Source organism: Salmo salar, chromosome 13 (assembly GCF_965601325.2).
Source record: "Salmo salar chromosome 13, fSalSal1, whole genome shotgun sequence".
Classification (NCBI taxonomy): domain Eukaryota; kingdom Metazoa; phylum Chordata; class Actinopteri; order Salmoniformes; family Salmonidae; genus Salmo; species Salmo salar.
In genome coordinates this window covers 25371586-25393709 of record NC_138303.1, presented here as the reverse complement: position 1 = coordinate 25393709, position 22124 = coordinate 25371586, and the positions used below count along the sequence as shown (strand labels likewise).

Sequence of the window (22124 nt, the reverse complement as noted above, 5' to 3'; positions counted from 1 at the left end):
TGGTATGACTTAAAGATTGCTGTACACCAGCGGAAGCCATCCAACTTGAATGAGCTGGAGCAGTTTTGCCTTGAAGAATGGGCAAAAATCCCAGTGGCTAGATGTGCCAAGCTTATAGATACATACCCCAAGAGACTTGCAGCTGTAATTACTGAAAAAGGTGGCTCTACAAAGTATTGACTTTGGGGGGGGTGAATAGATATGCATGCTCAAGTTTTCAGTTTTTTTGTCTTATTTCTTGTTTGTCTCACAATAAAAAATATTTAGCATCTTCAAAGTGGTAGGCATGTTGTGTAAATCAAATGATACAAACCCCCAACAATCTATTTAATTCCAGGTTGTAAGGCAACAAAATAGGAAAAATGCCAAGGGGGTGAATACTTTCATAAGCCACAGTAGATATTTGGTGTGTGTGTGTGTGTGTGTGTGTGTGTGTGTGTGTGTGTGTGTGTGTGTGTGTGTGTGTGTGTGTGTGTGTGTGTGTGTGTGTGTGTGTGTGTGTGTGTGTGTGTGTGTGGCATGCTCATGCACACGTGTATGTTTTGGAACAGGAGCAGGTAGGAGGGACAGGTTTGGTATTGTAGTTCTAGAACACAGGCAGTCTGCTATAGGTGGAAGTGAAGGCGTTAATGTCTTCGGTGTGGGAGGCTCTGTGCAGGGAGGGTTCTGAGGCACTGCGGTTGATCTTAGGCAGGGAGTGCTGGAGCAGCTCAATTGACGACAGGATCTGGAAGAGAGGAGAGGAAAAGAGAGAGAGAAAGAGGGGTAGATTGGATGAGTAACAGGAAGCACTCCCATCAAATTTGGAGGCCTTTGCTATAGTCCCATTTGCATTAAACTCCAGAGACCTTTCAATCCACTTCAGCCAATAAAGGTGTCCAGATAATGTACAGAGAAAACTCATTAGCTAGTACCTGGGGGAACAGTGGCCTCTCGTCCTTGATTTTCTTGATGCAGTCGGCCACCAGCCTCTTCATGGCCTTAGGACAGCTCTTATAAAGCTTACTGAGGTCTGGAGACAGGTACCCCCGGCCCACCATGAAGATGATCTATAGAGGGAGAAAAAGGGTTAGAGGTCAGGGGTAAGGAATAGAGGTCTGAGACAGGTACCCCCGGCCCAACATGAAGATGATCTGACAGTGGAGACAGAGATGAGGGATTACAGTGTTATTGTTTTCTGTGGAGGTCACAACCAGTCACTAATAACACCTGTAAGACAGTCCTTATGGCAGAACTTGACTATGGCCCTATCCTCCTGATTCCTGCTTACAAGCAAAAATTAAAGCAGGAAGCACCAGTGACTCGGTCTATAAAAAAGTGATCAGATGAAGCAGATGCTAAACTACAGGACAGTTTTGCTATCACAGACTGGAACATGTTCTGGGATTCTTCCGATGGCATTGAGGAGTACACCACATCAGTCACTGGCTTTATCAATAAGTGTATCGAGAACGTCGTCCCCACAGTGACTGTACGTACATATCCCAACCAGAAGCCATGGATTACAGGCAACATTCGCACTGAGTTAAAGGGTAGAGCTGCCGCTTTCAAGGTGCAGGACCCTAACCCGGAAGCTTACAAGAAATCCTGCTATGCCCTGCGACGAACCATCAAACAGGCAAAGCGTCAATACAGGGCTAAGATTGAATCATACTACACCGGCTCCGACGCTCGTCTTATGTGGCAGGGCTTGCAAACTATTACAGACTACAAACGGATGCACAGCCGCAAGCTGCCCAGTGACACTAGCCTACCAGATGAGCTAAATCACTTCTATGCTCACTTCGAAGCAAGCAACACTGAGGCATGCATGAGAGCATCAGCTGTTCCGGACGACTGTGTGATCACGCTCTCTGTAGCCGACGTAAGACCTTTAAACAGGTCAACATACACAAGGCTGCGGGGCCAGACGGATTACCAGGATGTGTGCTCCGGGCATGTGCTGACCAACTGGCAGGTGTCTTCACTGACATTTTCAACATGTCCCTGATTGAGTCTGTAATACCAACATGTTTCAAGCAGACCACCATAGTCCCTGTACCCAAGAACACAAAGGCAACCTTCCTAAATGACTACAGACCCGTAGCACTCACGTCCGTAGCCATCAAGTACTTTGAAAGGTTGGTAATGGCTCACATCAACACCATTATCGCAGAAACCCTAGACCCACTCCAATTTGCATACCACCCAAACAGATCCAGATGATGCAATCTCTATTGCACTCCACTCTGCCCTTTCCCACCTGGACAAAAGGAACACTTATGTGAGAATGCTATTCATTGACTACAGCTCAGCGCTCAACACCATAGTGCCCTCAAAGCTCATCACTAAGCTAAGTATCCTGGGACTAAACACCTCCCTCTGCAGCTGGATCCTGGACTTCCTGACGGCATGTGCTCAGTCCCCTCCTGTACTCCTTGATCACCCACGACTGCATGGCCAGGCACGACTCCAACACTATCATTAAGTTTGCTGACGACACAACAGTGGTAGGCCTGATCACCGACAACGACGAGACAGCCTATAGGGAGGAGCTCAGAGATCTGGCCGGGTGGTGCCAGAATAACAACCTATCCCTCAACATAACCAAGACTAAGGAGATGATTGTGGACTACAGGAAAAGGAGGACCGAGCACGCCCCCATTCTCATCGACGGGGCTGTAGTGGAGCAGGTTGAGAGCTTCAAGTTCCTTGGTGTCCACATCAACAACAAACTAGAATGGTCCAAACACACCAAGACAGTCGTGAAGAGGGCACGACAAAGCCTATTCCACCTCAGGAAACTAAAAAGTTTTGGCATGGGTCCTCAGATCCTCAAAAGGTTCTACAGCTGCAACATCGAGAGCATCCTTACTGGTTGCATCACTGCCTTGTACGGCAATTGCTCGGCCTCTGACCGCAAGGCACTACAGAGGGTAGTGCATACGACCCGGAAGGCCCTAAAAATTGTCAAAGACCCCAGCCACCCCAGTCACAGACTGTTCTCTCTACTACCGCATGGCAAGCGGTACCGGAGTGCCAAGTCTAGGACAAAAAGGCTTCTCAACAGTTTTTACCCCCAAGCCATAAGACTCCTGACCAGGTAATCAAATGGCTACCCGGACTATTTGCATTGTGTGCCCCCCCCCCCCCAACCCCTCTTTTACGCTGCTGCTACTCTCTGTTTATCATATATGCATAGTCACTTTAACTATATCTACATGTACATACTACCTCAATCAGCCTGACTAACCGGTGTCTCTATGTAGCCTCGCTACTTTTATAGCCTCGCTACTGTATATAGCCTGTCTTTTTACTGTTGTTTTATTTCTTTACTTACCTATTGTTCACCTAATACCTTTTTTGCACTATTGGTTAGAGCCTGTAAGTAAGCATTTCACTGTAATGTCTACACCTGTTGTATTCGGCGCACGTGACAAATCAACTTTGATTTGATTTGAGAGAGACGGAGAGAGAGAGAGAGAGAGAGAGAGAGAGAGATACTAGATAGAAATAAGTAAATGTATGCCAGTTGCTGAAACTGGGTCACACAATCTTAGTTATATTTGATTTGTTAAAATCAAACAAGGCAGGACAGGTCAAGGGCCTATATCTCTCCCTACATTTAGCACAACTGAAATAGAGACTGGTTTTAGAGATGGCAGTGTGGCAGGCTGGGTTTACCTGGTCTCTGTTGGCTATCTGTGAGTATGGCAGCTCTCCCGTCATCAGCTCATGGAGGACAACACCGTAGGAGTACACGTCAGACTGGAAACTATAGGGCATGTTGTCCTGCATACGGATAACCTCAGGAGCCTGAGAACAGAGGATAGAATAACACACAAACTTGTTTAAATTGATTTCATTTTTAATTCCAGGAACCATAATGAGTACATCTCAAAGGTGTGCACGATTGCTGGAGTGCACGGCCACCAAAACGAACACATTTTCCCAGATTAAGAAACTGCTCCCCTTAACCCAGGGGTGGGCAATTCCAGTCCTCGGGGGCCTGATTGGTGTCACAGTTTTGAGAGTCCAATAACCACTTAATCATGATCTTCAGTTTAGAATGCAATTTGATTAATCAGCTGTGTTTGCTAGGGATGGAGAAAAAGTGTGACACCAATCAGGCCCCAAGGTCTGGAGTTGCCCACCCCTGCCTTAACCCCATCTCTCAGGCCCAATCTCAACAGCAACGAAAGTAAGGTATTTTTTCTTCTAGCGTGACATTGACATTTTCCTCTTACTGACCATCCACAGTATGGACCCTGAGGGTTGCTCCACCTGGTGAGAACCACTCCACCTGGCCTTGACCGTGGCCAGACCAAAGTCTCCTATCTTCACCGTCAGGCCCTCATGTAGGAAGATATCTGTACCACTGTCAAGGAAGCAGAGCTGTGGCAGACTGCTGAATCTGTGAAAAATACGACTGAGCTCATACATCATTTGTCTAATTTCAAGCCAACACTATTTTCTATTCATTTGTCACAACAAAGTGACAGAGCTTAAAACAGTGAAGAAAAGGATACTGTTTGACTTCATGTCCCGGTGGATGATGTTTTTGGCGTGCAAATAGCTGAAAGAAAAATACAGTGAAAATGGGAATTTACGACATTACAGTTGCATGTTAATAACAATAATAAACATAAGATCCTTCTAAAGCTATCACCTTTTTATAGCGTCAATCTAAAGCTAACACCCTTGTAAACCTAGTATTCCTATAGAGCTATAAGTAGCACCAATCTACACCTAAGCTAGTCCCTGCTGTGTGGACTCACTCCATGCCCTGAGCTGTCTGTCTGGCGATGTCTATAAGCTGGAACATCTGGAAGTTGGTCTCCTGGACGTGAAGGTGTTTGTAGAGGCTGCTGCCCTCACACCACTGGGTCACGATGGCCAGGTTGTCCTTCGTCATGTAGCCCATGAACAACAGGATGTTGACGTGCCGCGTTTTCCTGCAGCCAAAAAGAAGGAGAGAGAGAGACATACAGACAGCGAGAGAGAGCAAGAGTGAGAGAGCGATACAGGAAGAGGAAATCACCAAAACAAAGTTGAAATAATGCTGCATGAAGATAATCTACCAAGAATGAACACATAAGGTCAATCTATTGCTCTCTCTAAAGTGATGAATACAATAAGAATATCACTATATTGCAACAGAAAGCCTAGTGGTTAGAGCGTTGGGACAGTAACCGAAGGGTTGCTAGTCAAACAAGGTGAAAAATCTTGAGCAAGACACTTAACTCTATAGGGGTCGCTGTTAATAATGGCAGACCCAGGTCATGACCCCACTCTCTGAGAGTGTCTCAGTGGGATTTGGGATATGCAAAAAACACATTTCCAATTAATACACACTTGTACATGTGTGCAATAGGACAAATATAAGCACCCACCAAATTATTATTATTATAGTTCTCCTCACTACTCTCATGCTCTCTTACCTAAGGACAGCCACCTCGTTTCTGAAGGCCTGGAACTGCTCTGGCGTGGGGTCAATCACCTTTAGGATCTTCACCGCTACGTCACCTACAACAGACAAACAACGTGGTACAGAAACTGTCTAAGCTGCTGTGTGACCATGTACACTAGGCTCAGTACAAGTGTTCAAGTCAACTCATAGGCATGATTGGAAGATCCAGAACTCCTCACAAACCTTTGTAGACCTTCGAAACAGCATAATCAAGCATTACAAGCATTGTGTTTATCCAACAGGTGCCATCCAGAAGCATGCTCACCGTGCCATTTCCCTTTGTATACCGTTCCGAAGGAGCCTGAGCCGATACAGGAGTGTAGCACCACTTCACTGGCCTCAATCTCCCAGTAGTAACTGGAGTCCCGCTTGTCCCTCGGATGCTGCAGTAGGATAGTCAATATAAGGCCACATTCTCCATCTAATTCACTTATGCAGTTATTCCTACACTCTTACAAAAAAAGGTGCTATCTAGAACCTAAAAAGGTTATTCGGCTGGCCCATAAGAGAACCCTTTGAAGAACCCTTTTTGGTTCCAGATACAACCATTCTGGGTTCCATGTAGAACCCTCTGTGGAAAGGGTTCTACATGGAACCCAGAATGGTTCTACCTGGAACCAAAAAGGGTTCTACCTGGAACCAAAAAGTGTTCTTCTATTGGGACAGCTGAATAACCCTTTTGGAACCCTTTTTTCTAAGAATCTAGGAATTAAAAGTACTATTGAGATGCTATTCATTCACAGTCAGTGTACAAACTACAGGGGCTGTCTAACTTACTATTTTGTGTTTCTCCTGAGTGTTGAATGAAGGAGCCCTCTCTCGTCTGTCTGGAGCTGGGGTGTTAGACTGGGACTGGGACCAGCCTGTGGGACTCTGGCTGGGGGAACTCCCGCCTAGGAAGGGAATATGGACCAATGGTATTTAGAATGGCAGGTTATGACAGAAAGTGTTGTTGTGGAATGTTGTGTATGTTTCCATTAGCTTAGCAGAAACTGAGACACTCATGTGGGGTAACCATCTTTTAAAATCTTACCTGAGTCATGATTACGCATTGCTTCATGATTACGCATTGCTTCCTAGGAAAACACAAAACAAAATATTCTTGCAGATTTTTACACATATCAAATGAACACAAGTCATTCAACAGTTTCATTATTCAGTTAGATACAGAAACTATAAAAGCATGTGGATACTAGTCTGTTGAAAGGCATGCCATGTTATTTATCACACAACACTGCCTCCTAACCTTGTCTGGGCTCTCTGACGTCGCCTCAACAAAAGAATTGGAGAAGCGAATGATACCTACTCTCCTCTTCAGCCAGAAACACCTGCACCATGAGCTAGGGGAGGTATTCAGAACATCTAGCTACTCCCCATCAGGGCACAACACAGTGGGACAGGGAAGGAAAGGGAGACGAGGAGAGAGAGTGCTACCCAGGTATTACATTTTGTGGGCATATTAGATACAGCATTCAAGTTTTCATTTTTCCAAATACACGGGTATGGAAATGAATGAATCAGAAAGGAATACAGTAAAGTGCAGGATATAAAAAGTGAAATGAAACAAAGAGAATAGAACGCAGTCAAGGAAATCATGCAAAGTAAATTGTAATTATGCTAGATTAATTACTTAGTAGAAAGAGTAAGGGGGAGGGAGGGAGGGATTACAAAAGTTACGCAGAGAAGATGGTTGAGATTCCTGGCGTTGTTACCTCGATCATGCTGCTGTCGACGGGCATGGTGGTGCTGACTATGTGGACGTTGGGCGTGGAGGTGGAGCGCTGCCTCTGGGACAGAGCGCCCCCCGTGGGTGGGTAGGGGGCCGTGTAGTTGAAGGCGTGAGGGGTGGAGCAGCGGTGCAGAGAGCTGAGGGGTGAATACAGGGGCAACATCAGGCTTAGGGACACTGAACACAACACATTAAGTGCATCAGTAAGATAGAATAGTGTCATGGTTTTTTTCATGACAATTGTTTGCATAATCAAGGATCAAATATTATTACCATGATTGAATAATTACTATTTTTGTTTATCATAGTCTGAGATACCGTTGAGTGGCTCTTCTAATGCAAAAAATAATAATAATAATTCACACATAAGATAATTCTACAACTTCTTATAATCAATCTCACAGGGCTGTAGTGGATGGCAGCTTGTCAGTTTAATTTCTGCCATTATGTGACATTTCTCTCAGGCACACCCTAGAACACCCTCACTATGTGAGATGGTTAGAAGGCAGTTTCTGTTTCAGCCAGTGACAGTTTGACACTACATCTCAAAATCTATCCTCTACTTTCTTGATAGTTGAACAAACACAGTCCTGCACACATTGAGATTCTACTAAATTCAATAACAGGAAAATGTTCTAGGTATTAGGATTTCCATTCTACAAATACTACCCCATTCACTAGGGGAAATATTTTAACCTCAGTGTATCTCTTCATTCACATGGTACAGATGTGGGATCTTAATTTGAACAGTATTGTCGCAGCAAAAGAATCCTACAGCAACAGGAGTTTAACTTTCACACTTTTCTGCCGATGTAATGTTTAATCTGTGATTAGGCTATTAGCTGGCCAAAATTGGGCTACATGAAAAGTGCAATTCTGCTAATATAACCGTTTGTTAGTGCAGGAGATTTACATATATTTCTGTGAATTTATGTAAATCTTGACGCTCATCTGCATTTCCTGCAGCGCAAGAAAATTCTCAGCAACAACAGAGTAATCAAATTAAGATCCAATATCATAGTACATATTTCACAATAACTTGAAGGGAAAGGATATGGTTTTTAATTTCTTGCATGTGTCATGCTTTTCTAGGAGCCTATGCAACTCATGATTGCTAGTTAGCCTTTCAGAATGGTGGTAGGTGACAATTCTCCTTGCGCTCTCATTAAAGTTCTTGTTGATTCAGTGATGCTTAGTGTGATGCTGGTCTTGGTTCACTGCTGACTGGAAAGTATATTGTACTGTACTGTCAGTTACTGGTGAAAGTGGCACTCCATGCGAGTGACATACCATAACAGCACTCATAATGTATTAGACCACAGTTCTAACCCTGTAAAGCACTATATGAGAACAAATCGCCCTTTTGGCCAAAACAGGACTTTGTTTCGAAGAGCATTTGAGATTGTTCTGCACCGAACAACTTGATACTGTGTGCGAGCTAATTTGGCAACTATCTGAGTGCTTTTAAACTGTTATAAATGCTTCTGAAACAACAGCCTCTTTTCACACCTCTGGTTACATCATAAAGCTGGAGACAAAAAACAGGCATTGATTCGGTTTGAGGCCTGGGTTAAGGTGCTTTACAGCTTACAGCTGCATCAGCTGAGGGCCAGTCAAACATGGCAACCAAAGAACCCTTAACATTTGGCCACCATTACTTCTGAGAGCAAAGGACTTAGTAAACCTTACTGTACTGTAGTTAAATCAATTACAACCACACGCAACCCTTATCCGTCATTAAATGGTAAGTCAAGAGGAAGACTTTTGCTGTACTTCTGTAGTTATTTAATTGCTGATGTTCTGTTGCTGCCTGGAGATAGCCTTGCTCACAGTACCAGGGTGAAAGAGGTCCATGGATCCAGTATCACTCATGGGTCGGAAGTGATAGGTCAAAGTTCAAGAGCAGGAGGGGTGGCTTTACCTGCTGGGGAGTCGGGACAGCGATTCTCTCATTCGCCGAGAAGTAAGAGGAGGAAGAGATGGACCCCCACTTTCACCTGGTGTCGGGAACAACCTAGAGAGAGAGTTTCAAGCTTTATTAGTCATATGTACAGGATACACATGGTATACACTGTCCAATGAAATGCTTACTTGCAGGATCCTTCTCAATAATCCAACATAAATAAGAAAGAACAAATCGACAAATGTATCTATTCATGGCCAGTGATAGCCATCTACAAATGTATCTCTTCGTGGCTAGTGATAGCCCTCTACAAATGTATCACTTCGTGGCCAGTGATAGCCATCTACAAATATATCTCTTCGTGGCCAGTGATAGCCATCTACAAATGTATCTCTTCATGGCTAGTGATAGCCATCTACAAATGTATCTATTCATGGCTAGTGATAGCCATCGACAAATGTATATCTTCATGGCTAGTGATAGCCATCTACAAATGTATCTCTTCATGGCTAGTGATAGCCATCTACAAATGTATCTCTTCATGGCTAGTGATAGCCATCTACAAATGTATCTCTTCATGGCCAGTGATAGCCATCTACAAATGTATCTCTTCATGGCCAGTGATAGCCATCTACAAATGCTTATTGTTGAAATCTGGAGACCTAAAGCCTGCATGTAAAACAATGCTCTACGTAAATATCTATCTTCAATGCAGACTGTGAGAGCACCACAATCATTTATCTTACTTAGCTCTTTTGTCAGTATGTTCCTTATACTGTTTATTCACCCATTGCTGTATACTTGTACTGTTAATATTTATATTGTTTTGTAAGTGTTCTTGCTATTCAATACAAACAGTTATGTGTTAGCAGCCATTTTGATTTGTGCTGCACAGTAGAGGAGAGGAGACTTACAGGAGCTGTCTGATGTTGCTCCAATCCACACACATCGTGGGCACTTTGGTGCTGCAATGCTCATGGAATTTGTAGCCGCATGTTTGGCAACGGAAACCGTTCAAAAGGAACTTCTGGCATATATCGCAGAAGGCCAACTTCAGAAATGTTTTCCGAACCTGAAAGTTAAAGAGGAAAATTAAGTATTTCATTATTTTCCAGCCGATGCTAACGGCCTGGGTAAACAGTGTAAAATCCTTTATGGCAGGGGTGTCAAACATATGGCCATTCAATCCAGCCCGCGGATTTTAGTTTTTTCAATGTTGTTTTTTTTGGGGGGACATGATATTAAATTGACATTTAAATGACTAAAACCAAAATGAAACTGTGTAGAAATGTACAGTCTCTACATATACAGCTGAAGTCGGAAGTTTACATACACTTAGGTTGGAGTCATTAAAACTAATTTTTCAACCACTCCACAAATTTCTTGTTAACAAACTATAGTTTTGGCAAATCTACTTTGTGCATGACACATGTAATTTTTCCAACAATTGTTTACAGACAGATTATTTCACTTAATCTCAATTCCAGTGGGTCAGAAGTTTACATACAATATGTTGACTGTGCCTTTAAACAGCTTGGAAAATTCCAGAAAATTATGTCATGGCTTTAGATGCTTCTGATAGGCTAATTGACATCATTTGAGTCAATTGGAGGTATACCTGTGGATGTATTTCAAGGCCTACCTTCAAACTCACTGCCTCTTTGCTTGACATCATGGGGAAATCAAAAGAAATCAGCCAAGACCTCAGAAAGAAAATTGTACACCTCCACAAGTCTGGTTCATCCTTGGGAGCAATTTCAAAACGCCTGAAGGTACCACGTTCATCTGTACAAACAATAGTACGCAAGTATAAACACTCCTAGAGACGAAAGTACTTTGGTGCAAAAAGTGCAAATCAATCCTAGAACAACAGCAAAGGACCTTGTGAAGATGCTGGAGGAAACAGGTACAAAAGTATCTATATTCACAGTAAAACGAGTCCTATATCGACATAACCTGAAAGGCCGCTCAGCAAGGAACAAGCCACTGCTCCAAAACTGCCATAAAAAAGCCAGACTACGGTTTGCAACTGCACATGGGGACAAAGATCGTACTTTTTGGAGAAATGTCCTCTGGTCTGATGAAACAAAAATAGAACTGTTTGGCCATAATGACCATTGTTATGTTTGGAGGAAAAAGGGGGAGGTTTGCAAGCCGAAGAACACCATCCCAACCGTGAAGCACGGGTGTGGCAGCATCATGTTGTGGGGGTGCTTTGCTGCAGGAGGGACTGCTGCTCTTCACAAAATAGATGGCATCATTAGGATGGAAAATTATGTGGATATATTGAAGCAACATCTCAAGACATCAGCCAGGAAGTTAAAGCTTGGTCGCAAATGGGTCTTCCAAATGGACAATAACCCCAAGGATACTTCCAAAGTTGTGGCAAAATGGCTTAAGGACAACAAAGTCAAGGTATTCGAGTGGCCATCACAAAGCCCTGACATCAATCCTATAGAAAATTTGTGGGCAGAACTGAAAAGTATGTGCAAGCAAGGAGGTCTACAAACCTGACTCAGTTACACCAGCTCTGTCAGGAGGAATGGGCCAAAATTCACCAAACTTATTGTGGGAAGCTTGTGGAAGGCTACCCGAAACATTTGACCCAAGTTAAACAATTTAAAGGAAATGCTACCAAATACCAATTGAGTGTATGTAAACTTCTGACCCACTGGGAATGTGATGAAAGAAATTAAAGCTGAAATAAATCATTCTCTCAACTATTATTCTGACATTTCACATTCTTAAAATAAAGTGGTTATCCTAACTGACCTAAGACAGGGAATTTTTACTAGGATTAAATGTCAGGAATTGTGAAAAACTGAGTTTAAATGTATTTGGCTAAGGTGTATGTCCATTTCCGAATTCAACTGTATAGTCTTTCCACTCTGTCCGGCTTGCTAACCGTTATCAAAACGAAAGCTAGACAGTGAGGGAGCATCAAAAATACAAAAGCTATGTATAGAGGACTATTTTGTGCAAATGTTTACAACAAGGAAATATAATACATTTATGCGCGGCTCTCCGTACCTCGGTTAAGACCGAATGCAGCCCGCGGGGTAAAATAAATTTGAAACCCCTGCGTTATGGGCTACTTACAAAGTTGTGCGTCGTCAAGGGGACATGATCTAAAACTTTCACCAGCAGTTCTTCCCCAATTAGTGAGGTAGAGTCGGTATTCCAATCCATACGTGACTTTTTACTGTTAGAAAAGGGACATGACACATTAAGTAAGGTAACACATACTAGAGAGCACAGACTGACACAACCAACCTTTACAAGAAAAGGTCATTCAACATGTCTTAGCCTGAAAGGTTGTATAGCTGCAGATTTTTTTTTTTAGCAAAAAATAAAACATTTTCTTACAGCATCATATGGACCTACCTCAAGGTAGAAGTTGCCCCTAACCACAGATCTAGGATCAGCTTGCGCCACCCCCAATCCTAGCTTTTAACCTTAGGTGGGTGAAATAATACCTCACCCTGTATCAGTGGTTAGGGATCATTTCACCTACACTGCGGAGATCCAGTGATACCCCTCTGATCCCCCCGTCCCCAGTCCCCAGTGCATACCTCCTCTGTCCTGGGTGCAGTCTGAAGACAGCACAGCACTCCGGTTGCAGGCCCCGCACCTTCAGCGCTTTGATCAGGCAGCTGTGCAGGGTCATACCTGGCCTCACATTCACCTGAGGGACCACAACTAAAACACTCAACAACAACTACAACAACAACACTTACTGGGACCAGTGAAAACACAAACATGTACATAATATATTATCTTTTGGGATAATGGGATGATTTGGAATAATGGTATGCCCTTTGGTCTGTGTATGATGATGACAATCAATTTAGGTAGCAATTTTCCACTAACAGACTGCCACACTGCACTTATGTGACTCAGTTAATTAAGCCCCCACTCAAACAACATTAGTGCAGCAGTGTATTGTTGTTTCCATAATCCCACTCACTCACCGTCCCCTAAACTACTGTATTTCATTGATTCCATTTGTTTAGTGTCCTTGGGTGTTTTGAAAGGCTCTTCAAATGAAATGTATGATTAGTAATGTACTATTATTATTATTGTTCTAATGGACTCACCACTGTGCGCTGCTGGTTGGGGAGGTAGACGCGGATGGTGCTGCTGGTCTTGGAGTCGGGGATCTTACTGTCGTCGGAGGAGCGGCGCTGGGAGGGGAAGTCCTGCACCATGGTCGGGGAAAGGCAAGGACCCTCGAACACAGAGTCCTTCATCCCAAAGCCATTGCTCAGGGTCTTCCATGCTCCCTGGAGGTGCTCCATCAGCAAACACTGGTGCTCTCAGCGCTCTGGGGACATAGTGGGAGTCAAAGTATTGGGTTGGAATTCATCATATAGCAATGTTTATGCAGTGTCTGTCTTCATTCCCTCACAACTTCCAATACATTTCATATTCTGAAAACTAGCTGAGAAAACTAGAAAGGAGTCTACCTGGTAGTAGTAGTGGTAGTAGCTAGTAGGATTTGACAGTTCTCCAAAACATTCTGTGATTTTATTTGACCACGGGAAAAAGAGTACTGTCAATACAGCAATGGTCCTATTAGGGCTGTGGCGGTCATGCCATTTTGTCAGCCATTGATCGTCAAGCAAATGACTGCCGGTCTCACGGTAATTGACCGTTAATTAACATAAACACATTTGGCATCTCCTGGCTTCCACGCATGGCCTACAAGCCACTGATGCAGACCTTTGGAACATTTTAAAAAGTCTAATAAATCCATTTAATATAGCCTACACCATCACAATAAATCCATGACTTATTTTAGACAGGTCTAAAGAAACATGATATGAAGAAAATGTAGTCTATTTCAGATGTCCTTAGGCCCTGATATGGCTATGCCATATGGCTGTGGGCTACACTAGTTCATTTAGCAGACAAGATTTGCTTAGAATTCCGTGGCATTATTTTATGTTATTTTCTAGTATTAAGAATACAATTGAACATAGCTGAATAAAATAGAAAGGATATTTTATCCAAACTATTTCTGAGGGAGCGCGCACATGAGGCTATTCTGTGTTGAGCGGTTAAAAAAGAAACTGGTGCTCCTATATGCCTAATTTAGAGTTATTTATGCAACTTTAACAGTGATTCAAACATTGGGCAATATGTTTCGATTTTTCATACATTCTAAGGCTGCATGATGCGACTCTAATGATGATTTCACAAAAGTTACATGAAAGGCATGAACTCTGCTTTGTTTTTTGTGCAGGCTGTACACACTTCATCAGTCTCTCATTCGCAATTTCACAAGCACTTGATAATGCCTTGAATATCCCGGTCCTTTGCAGCCAGTAGTCGTTGTGCCCTGGGTTGAATATAATAATTATAATTCCCTTCTCCCGGCTGTGTGCACCAAAGCACCTCTCACTGACACGGCTCTCTCGGATATCTAAATTCTTATTAGCCAATGCCCGTCACGTAATCAGGTCCTTCTCACAGGAATCTCAGCTCTGAAGTAGGCTACAAGTGAAGACAGACACATCGGGGATGCAACTGCACGCATCCTTTTTATCGATTTCTGAAGCGCATATTGAAGATATGCGCTGTCCACATTTACTTTTTCGTCAGCCAACAAGATGAGTAGGCCTAACAGGCTAGTGCTTTTGCTGTTTATGTCCATCTACTATCCCCCATAGTACAAAAGTTGACCTATTCTATTGGTCAACTTGTCCTGTGCGAGAAATAAATATTCCAAACAGTCTGGGACAGCTGTGGGATGCGATAGATTCCAAAATAACGCAACCATTCTCATCAAAAAAAGTTTAAAAGCAACAAGGCTGATGCAACAGATCAGAACGTGTAGCTTTAAATGTTGATAACCTATTAGGCTATTTCTTCACATCATAAGCACAGCAATGAGCACACGGCAGTAGGCTTTAAGCCGCAAATGTTACAAAATGCAATGAATTAGTGGGAAAACACCATTCTCAAAAGTGACCGCAAATGTGATTATGCATGTAATGCTTTATTATAAAGGGAAATGATCTTCCTCAAACTTGAAACTCAAGCATTGCCTATGTATTGTATGCCAGTTAGGCTCTACATCGGTTGTAAAGTGGATTAATGTGCTTAATTTTAATACGTTATTGGGCCACTTTAGTTGTGATACAAACCTTACCAAAACATATAGGTCTATGGGCTAGTCTACATGAGGTGTGCGACCATGATTTGAAAAATTCACAAAAAAAGCCATGTGCTGTTTCTGCCCATACTGCATACAAGCTGGGCATCATTCACAAGTGATAATATACACTATATGACCATAAGTATGTGGACACCTGCTCGTCGAACATCTCATTTCAAAATCATGGGCATTAATATGGAGTTGTTCCCCCCTTTGCTGCTATAACAGCCTCCGCTCCTCTGGGAAGGCCCTTCCACTAGATGTTGGAACATTGCTGCAGGGACTTGCTTCCATTCAGTCACAAGAGCATTAGTGAGGTTGGGCACTGATGTTGGGCGATTAGATTTTTGATGGGGTTGAGGTCAGGGCTCTGGGTGGGCCAGTCAAGTTCTTCCACACCAATCTCGACAAACCATTTCTGTATGGACCTCGCTTTGTGCACTGGGGCATTTTCATGCTGAAAAGGGAAAAGGGCCTTCCCAAAACTGTTGCCACAAAGTTGGAAGCACAGAATCGCTGAGAATGTAATTGTAAGCTGTAGCATTACGATTTCCCTTCATTTTCAACGTGGCACTGTCATAGGATGCCACCTTTCCAACAAGTCAGTTGGCACTATGCATTCGGGCAGGTAGCGTTATCCTGGCATACGCCAAACCCAGAGTTGTCTGTCGGACTGCCAGATGGTGAAGTGTGATTCATCACTCCAGAGAACGCGTTTCCACTGCTCCTGAGTCCAATGGCGGCGAGCTTTACACCACTCCAGCCAGCTCTTGGCAGTGTACATGGTTATCTTAGACTTGTGCGGCCGCTCGGCCATGGAAACTCATTTCATGAAGCTCCTGACGAAAAGTTATTGTGCTGACGTTGCTTCCATAGGCAGTTTGGTACACAGTTTGGTTCTAGTGAGTGTTGCAACCGAGAACAGACGATTTTTACGTGTTACGCGCTTCAGCACTTGGCGGTCCTGTTCTGTGAGCTTGTGTGGCCTACCACTTTGCGGCCGAGCCGTTGTTGCTCCTAGACGTTTCCACTTCACAATAACTGCAATTACAGTTGACCGGGGCAGCTCAAGAAGGGCAGAAATTTGATGAACTGACTTGTTGGAAAGGTGGCATCCTATGACAGTGCCACGTTGAAAGTCACTGAGCTCTTCAGTGAGGCCATTCTACTGTCAATGTTTGTCTACGGAGATTGCATGGCTGTGTGCTCGATTTTATACACCTGTCAGTAACGGTGTGGCTGAAATAGCCAAATCCACTAGCTTGAAGGGGTGTTGACATACTTTTGTATATACAGTTGGAGTCGGAAGTTTACATACACCTTAGCCAAATACATTTAAACTCAGTTTTTCACAATTCCTGACATTTAATCTAAGTAAAAATTCCCCGTCTTAGGTCAGTTAAGATCACCTCTTTACTTTAAGAATGTGAAATGTTAGAATAATAGTAGAGAGAATGATTTATTTCAGCTTTTATTCCTTTCATCACATTCCCAGTGGGTCAGAAGTTTACATACACTCAATTAGTATTTGGCAGCATTGCCTTTAAATTGTTTAACTTGGGTCAAATGTTTCGGGATAGCCTTCCACAAGCTTCCCACAATAAGTTGGGTGAATTTTGGCCCATTCCTCCTGACAGAGCTGGTGTAACTGAGTCAGGTTTGTAGGCCTCCTTGCTTGCACACACTTTTTCAGTTCTGCCCACAAATGTTCTATAAGATTGATGTTAGGGCTTTGTGATGACCACTCGAATACCTTGACTTTGTTGTCCTTAAGCCATTTTGCCACAACTTTGGAAGTATCCTTGGGGTTATTGTCCATTTGGAAGACCCATTTGCGACCAAGCTTTAACTTCCTGGCTGATGTCTTGAGATGTTGCTTCAATATATCCACATAATTTTCCATCCTGATGATGCCATCTATTTTGTGAAGTGCACCAGTCCCTCCTGCAGCAAAGCACCCCCACAACATGATGCTGCCAACCCCGTGCTTCACGGTTGGGATGGTGTTCTTCGGCTTGCAAGCCAACCCCTTTTCCCTCTGAACATAACGATGGTCATTATGGCCAAACAGTTCTATTTTTGTTTCATCAGACCAGAGGACATTTCTCCAAAAAGTACGATCTTTGTCCCCATGTGCAGTTGCAAACCGTAGTCTGGATTTTTATGGCGGTTTTGGAGCAGTGGCTTGTTCCTTGCTGAGCGGCCTTTCAGGTTATGTCGATATAGGACTCGTTTTACTGTGGATATAGATACTTTTGTACCTGTTTCCTCCAGCATCTTCACAAGGTCCTTTTTTTGTTGTTCTAGGATTTTCGCACCAAAGTACGTTCATCTCTAGGAGACAGAACGTGCCTCCTTCCTGAGCGGTATGACGGCTGCGTGGGCCCATGGTGTTTATACTTGTGTACTATTGTTTGTACAGATGAGCGTGGTACCTTCAGGCGTTTGGAAATTGGTCCCAAGGATGAACCAGACTTGTGGAGGTCTACAATTGTTTTTCTGAGTTCTTGGCTGATATCTTTTGATTTTCCCTTGATGTCAAGCAGAGGCAGTGAGTTTGAAGGTAGGCCTTGAAATACATCCACAGGTACACCTCCAACTGACTCAAATGATGTCAATTAGCCAATCAGAAGCTTCTAAAGCCATGACATAATTTTCTGGAATTTTCCAAGCTGTTTAAAGGCACAGTCAACTTATTGTATGCAAACTTCTGACCCACTGGAATTGAGATACAGTGAATTATAAGTGAAATAATCTGTCTGTAAACAATTGTTGGAAAAATTACTTGTATCATGCACAAAGTAGATGTCCTAACCGACTTGCCAAAACTATAGTTTGTTAACAAGAAATTTGTGGAGTGGTTGAAAAACGAGTTTTAATGACTCCAACCTAAGTGTATGTAAACTTCCGACTTCAACTGTATAGTGTATCTGTGACCAACAGATGCATATTTGTATTCCCAGTCATGTGAAATCCATTGATTAGGGCCTAATGTATGTATTTCAATTCACTGATTTCCTTATATGAACTGGAACTAAGTAAAATCGTTGAAACTGCTGCATGTTGCATTTATATTTTTGTTCAGTGTAGTATCATTGATAATATATGGTTTATAGTGTATGGTTACATTTAATTTGCTCTTTAAAAACCTAATCTTTGGAATGACTTCAATAGCAACAGTGAATCTATTAAGAGATCTCTCAGTAATCATTCTCATGACAGCACATTGGTAGTAGTCACTGATACTTATCAAACCTTGATGAGAGAGCAAATGGATAAAAGTAGCTGTAGAATAGATCAATTCTCAGTAGAAGGTGCTGCCTTCAGATAGTGGATATAACGTTGAAGATCTGATGTTGTTTCAAAGGTTCAAATCCAACATATGTTATACAAGGTTTGCCTATGTTGAAAATTGGTTACCATGATGACATAATACTGTGGTTAAAATGTCACCCTCAAAACACTTTTTGCAAATGCAGTGTATTGTCCACATAGATTCCACGTCAAAATACCTTGACAAATGATGTTGAAACAAGTTGATTCAACCAGTTTGTGCCCAGTGGGTTATAACTACATATTCCATCTTTCAAAAAAAATTGAGCTGACAAATGCCAATGTGTTATAGAATGAGAATAGAATGTGTTATATGCAATGCATTTACATTTTACAAGATAAGTAAATATATTTGTGCAGGAGAATAGTGGTAGAAATGGCAGACACAGTCCTCTAATTCACAAGTTTAGAGTCTATTTTCAACTCTTCCTCTAAACATAGATTGAAATAGCATAAACAATGCCACGCTGTCTAAAATATGACAGTAGCCTATCTAGGGCCCTTTTCCGTACGATCCAAACTCCTTCATCACCCGAAACTTTAGACAGATCTATCACCATTTTCCTATCACATTAAAATACACATATTTGTTCTACTGACTCCAACAAGACGACAGCTGCAATCCAATTTTGTGCAGAATTAATGGCACTGCCAGAGCAAACTCACCAACACAAGCTAGAAAACTTCAGCTCCGCCATAACTTGAGCAAAATGTGGAGTCGATGACATCGTCATATTTGCAACGCATTCAGAAAGAAAAAAAAGTAGCGGGTTATGATCAATCCAAAATGTTTAGCCCGGAAAGAAAGTAACAATGTATCAAAGTATCAAACCATTTCAAACTATGAAATAATAACCAACATGAAAGGAACCCCGATGTGTTACTCAACCAAACCCTAAAAAGATCTTTAGCCTTCCTTACATTACTTACCCTGGGTGAGAGAAAAAAATACTAGCCTACAAGTCCAACAGACACCTTCCCAAAGTCACATGTGAATGACACTCTACAACCGCCCGCTTCTATTTGCCTGATGCCAAATTAAAACTTTAAAAAAGTGGTTGTAGTTATGCTGTTCAGATACCAATCAATATTTACGGCGATAAACAGAAGGTGAAAGAGTTTGAGTTCATGTCGTGCGCCTGCCTGACGCCAGTGACTGAAACAGGACCCCACAGTCATAACAAGAATTTCAGCCATACAACTTACAGCGCAAAAATGAGGACACAAATTTAAGTCAGCCCACCCACTCTGACACTATGATATTTACTTTTTATGTGAATAACTAGTGAAAAGTAAACAAAGTCCAAAAAGTGGAGGTGTAGCTTAATAGAAAACAACCACACTTATGTTATTAATGCACTTTGAATGTGTGATGGAGGTTGACAAACTGTCACACCCTGAACATAGAGAGCCCTTGATTCTCTATGGTGTAGTAGGTCAGGGAGTGACTAGGGGGTAGTCTAGTTTTATATTTCTATGTTGTGTTCTAGTGTATATTTTCTATGTTGGTGTTTTGTATGATTCCCAGTTAGAGGCAGCTGGTAATCGTTGTCTCTAATTGGGGATCATATTTAAGTAGCTATTTTTCCCACCTGTTTTTGTGGGATATTGTTTTGTGTTTGTGCCTGTGCACCATGTAGTCACATTTATTTTATTTATTTGTTTTTGCTTGAAGTTTCACTTTGGAATAAAGATGTGGAACTCTACGCGCGCTGCGCCTTGGTCCTGTTTTTACGACAACCGTGACACTAATTAGACAAGATTTAGCCTAGCTATAGGCATTCAGGATGATTAAAATGTGTTGATTGCAATAGGCAGACTTTTCACCAAAATATAAGTCATTCTATCAAAACAAAAAGGACATTGCTCAATTGCAAACATCTGTGAATCTGTGCAATATATGGTGAATCAGCATAAGATGCAGGCAATTATATTATTCAACAATATTTGTAGACTATATGCTTATATTCAGTTGCAGAATGAGAAATCCATCAAAAGAATAGAAAGCACCCCTTCTGGTAAAAAGAAGGCACTACCCATAGCCTAGTTCAGTGAGCATCTACAATTACGCTATCTTTTCAGGCCTGTCTATTAGATTTTTGACAAGAGATTTTAAAATCTTGGTTACTTGATATAGATAAAACCTGCATGGTGACTTGAAATATATAAAACCTGCAAATCATTTGAACTTAAATGTACTGCATCTATCTTATTTGAAACATGCTGTTCTCATCATGAAATAGAGTCCTTTCTCATAGCAAAGAACAAGCTTAAAAGTGTTTGCTCTTAAATGGAGCAATAGGATCTTAGGGTCCTATCTTACCTTCAAACCTTCTACTCACCATGTGTTCAAGATCAGGTCCCCAGCCAAAGGTCCCCTGAGGTAGATTACGACATCAAAGAGCCCAGAGTTCTATTGTGGAGAAAGATCAGAGATTTGGTAATGTGGCTCTCCTCACCAGCACAGACCAGCAGCCTGCTCTCCTTGATGCTATGGGCACACATTGAATGTACGGGCAGATGACATCCTTATAAAAAAAGCTAATATCATCCTACTTTTATAGCTGCATATCATATCCTCTCTCTCCTGTCAAATGCTCACCATTTTCTGATCATATATTTGATTTAATCTCCATTCCAGCAACTACCTAATTCATATCCTGACAGCAACAAATACCAGGAAATACCAATGCAAACACTTTGTAAGCAGCCTAAGAGGAAGAGGGCAGGGCTTTATCAGTGTACGATCTTAAGGTATCCCATTAGGATGCAGTCTAATCATCCATCCCAGTGCAACGTCAGCTGCAGTGTTGGGAGGAAAACAGAAAACCATTATTTCAGGGGAAAGTGTCCAATCACTGGTATTCACTAAACCAAAATGATGAAATTCAATTTAGAGAATGTAGAGTTTTGAAAAACAATGTATTGAGGGTTTCAATATCACACATCACCATAGTGAAATCAGCCTATCCTTTCCACGTTCATGACTGTGCAGGCCACCTTAAGATATGGATTATTGCATCTTTCCCACTTATTGATCTGACCATGCACTCAGAGCAGTGAGCTGAAATGCTTAGCCTCCATGATTCAGTGTAATGTCTGTCTCACTGACCAGCACTGTGTTCAAATAGCCAATCTATGATGCAACCTCTGTGTGGAACGGGATGGGTCAGTCTGCATCTATTTATCCCATACACTAATATTCTTACACGTTATAGAACCTTTTACCTTATATCAAAATGATCCAAGGTCATTAGCTACGCTCAATACTGAATACCAAATAATTGTATTTGATTGATTACCTGCATGCCCACGAGAAGATTGGTGTCAGTCAACACTGATACATAATATGCATTTTAGCCTACATACAGCTCTTTTAATGTGATATTTGGAGGTGGAAAGCTATTAGAATATATCCATAGAGGAATGATAAGTTCTTAGGCTACATGATTGTATTAGGCTATAATTGTAGCAATTCTACGTGTAATATATGGCAAAAGAAACATCAAAATACGGCAATATGAGATCACCTTTGATTTGACAGCAGACC

General features: G+C 42.1%; 1 protein-coding gene across 3 annotated transcripts; it reads right to left on the bottom strand.

Moving 5' to 3' along the window:
- Nucleotides 1-517: 517 nt before the first annotated feature.
- On the bottom strand, nucleotides 518-21296 carry LOC106566757 (RAF proto-oncogene serine/threonine-protein kinase). 3 transcript variants are annotated; one of them, XM_045693066.2, is made up of 18 exons: nucleotides 21177-21296; nucleotides 20917-20987; nucleotides 13179-13405; nucleotides 12654-12766; nucleotides 12181-12283; nucleotides 9996-10153; nucleotides 9100-9192; nucleotides 7162-7315; nucleotides 6483-6525; nucleotides 6227-6342; nucleotides 5715-5832; nucleotides 5421-5505; nucleotides 4758-4934; nucleotides 4509-4555; nucleotides 4231-4349; nucleotides 3664-3795; nucleotides 915-1049; nucleotides 518-727 (listed from the first exon to the last, which is right to left on the bottom strand). In XM_045693066.2, the coding sequence occupies exons 3-18, from the start codon at nucleotides 13377-13379 to the stop codon at nucleotides 587-589; spliced, it is 1935 nt and encodes a 644-aa protein (XP_045549022.1). In that variant the 5' UTR covers nucleotides 13380-13405; nucleotides 20917-20987; nucleotides 21177-21296; the 3' UTR covers nucleotides 518-586. The 3 variants fall into 3 exon arrangements, with proteins under 3 accessions (XP_045549022.1, XP_045549021.1, XP_045549023.1); XM_045693065.2 differs by lacking the exons at nucleotides 20917-20987; nucleotides 21177-21296 and adding exons at nucleotides 19241-19274; nucleotides 19505-19745; XM_045693067.2 differs by lacking the exons at nucleotides 20917-20987; nucleotides 21177-21296 and adding an exon at nucleotides 19505-19745.
- Nucleotides 21297-22124: the final 828 nt, after the last annotated feature.

What these genes read in the sequence shown, in the direction of transcription:
- LOC106566757 (XM_045693066.2), bottom strand. Translation starts at nt 13,379, where the DNA reads ATGGAGCACCTCCAGGGAGCATGGAAGACCCTGAGCAATGGCTTTGGG. An exon ending in CCAACCAGCAGCGCACAGTG is followed by an intron (nt 12,767 to 13,178) that starts GTGAGTCCATTA and finishes GTGGTCCCTCAG; the next exon opens with GTGAATGTGAGGCCAGGTAT. An exon ending in CTGTCCCGACTCCCCAGCAG is followed by an intron (nt 7,316 to 9,099) that starts GTAAAGCCACCC and finishes TTCACCCCTCAG; the next exon opens with CTCTCTGCACCGCTGCTCCA.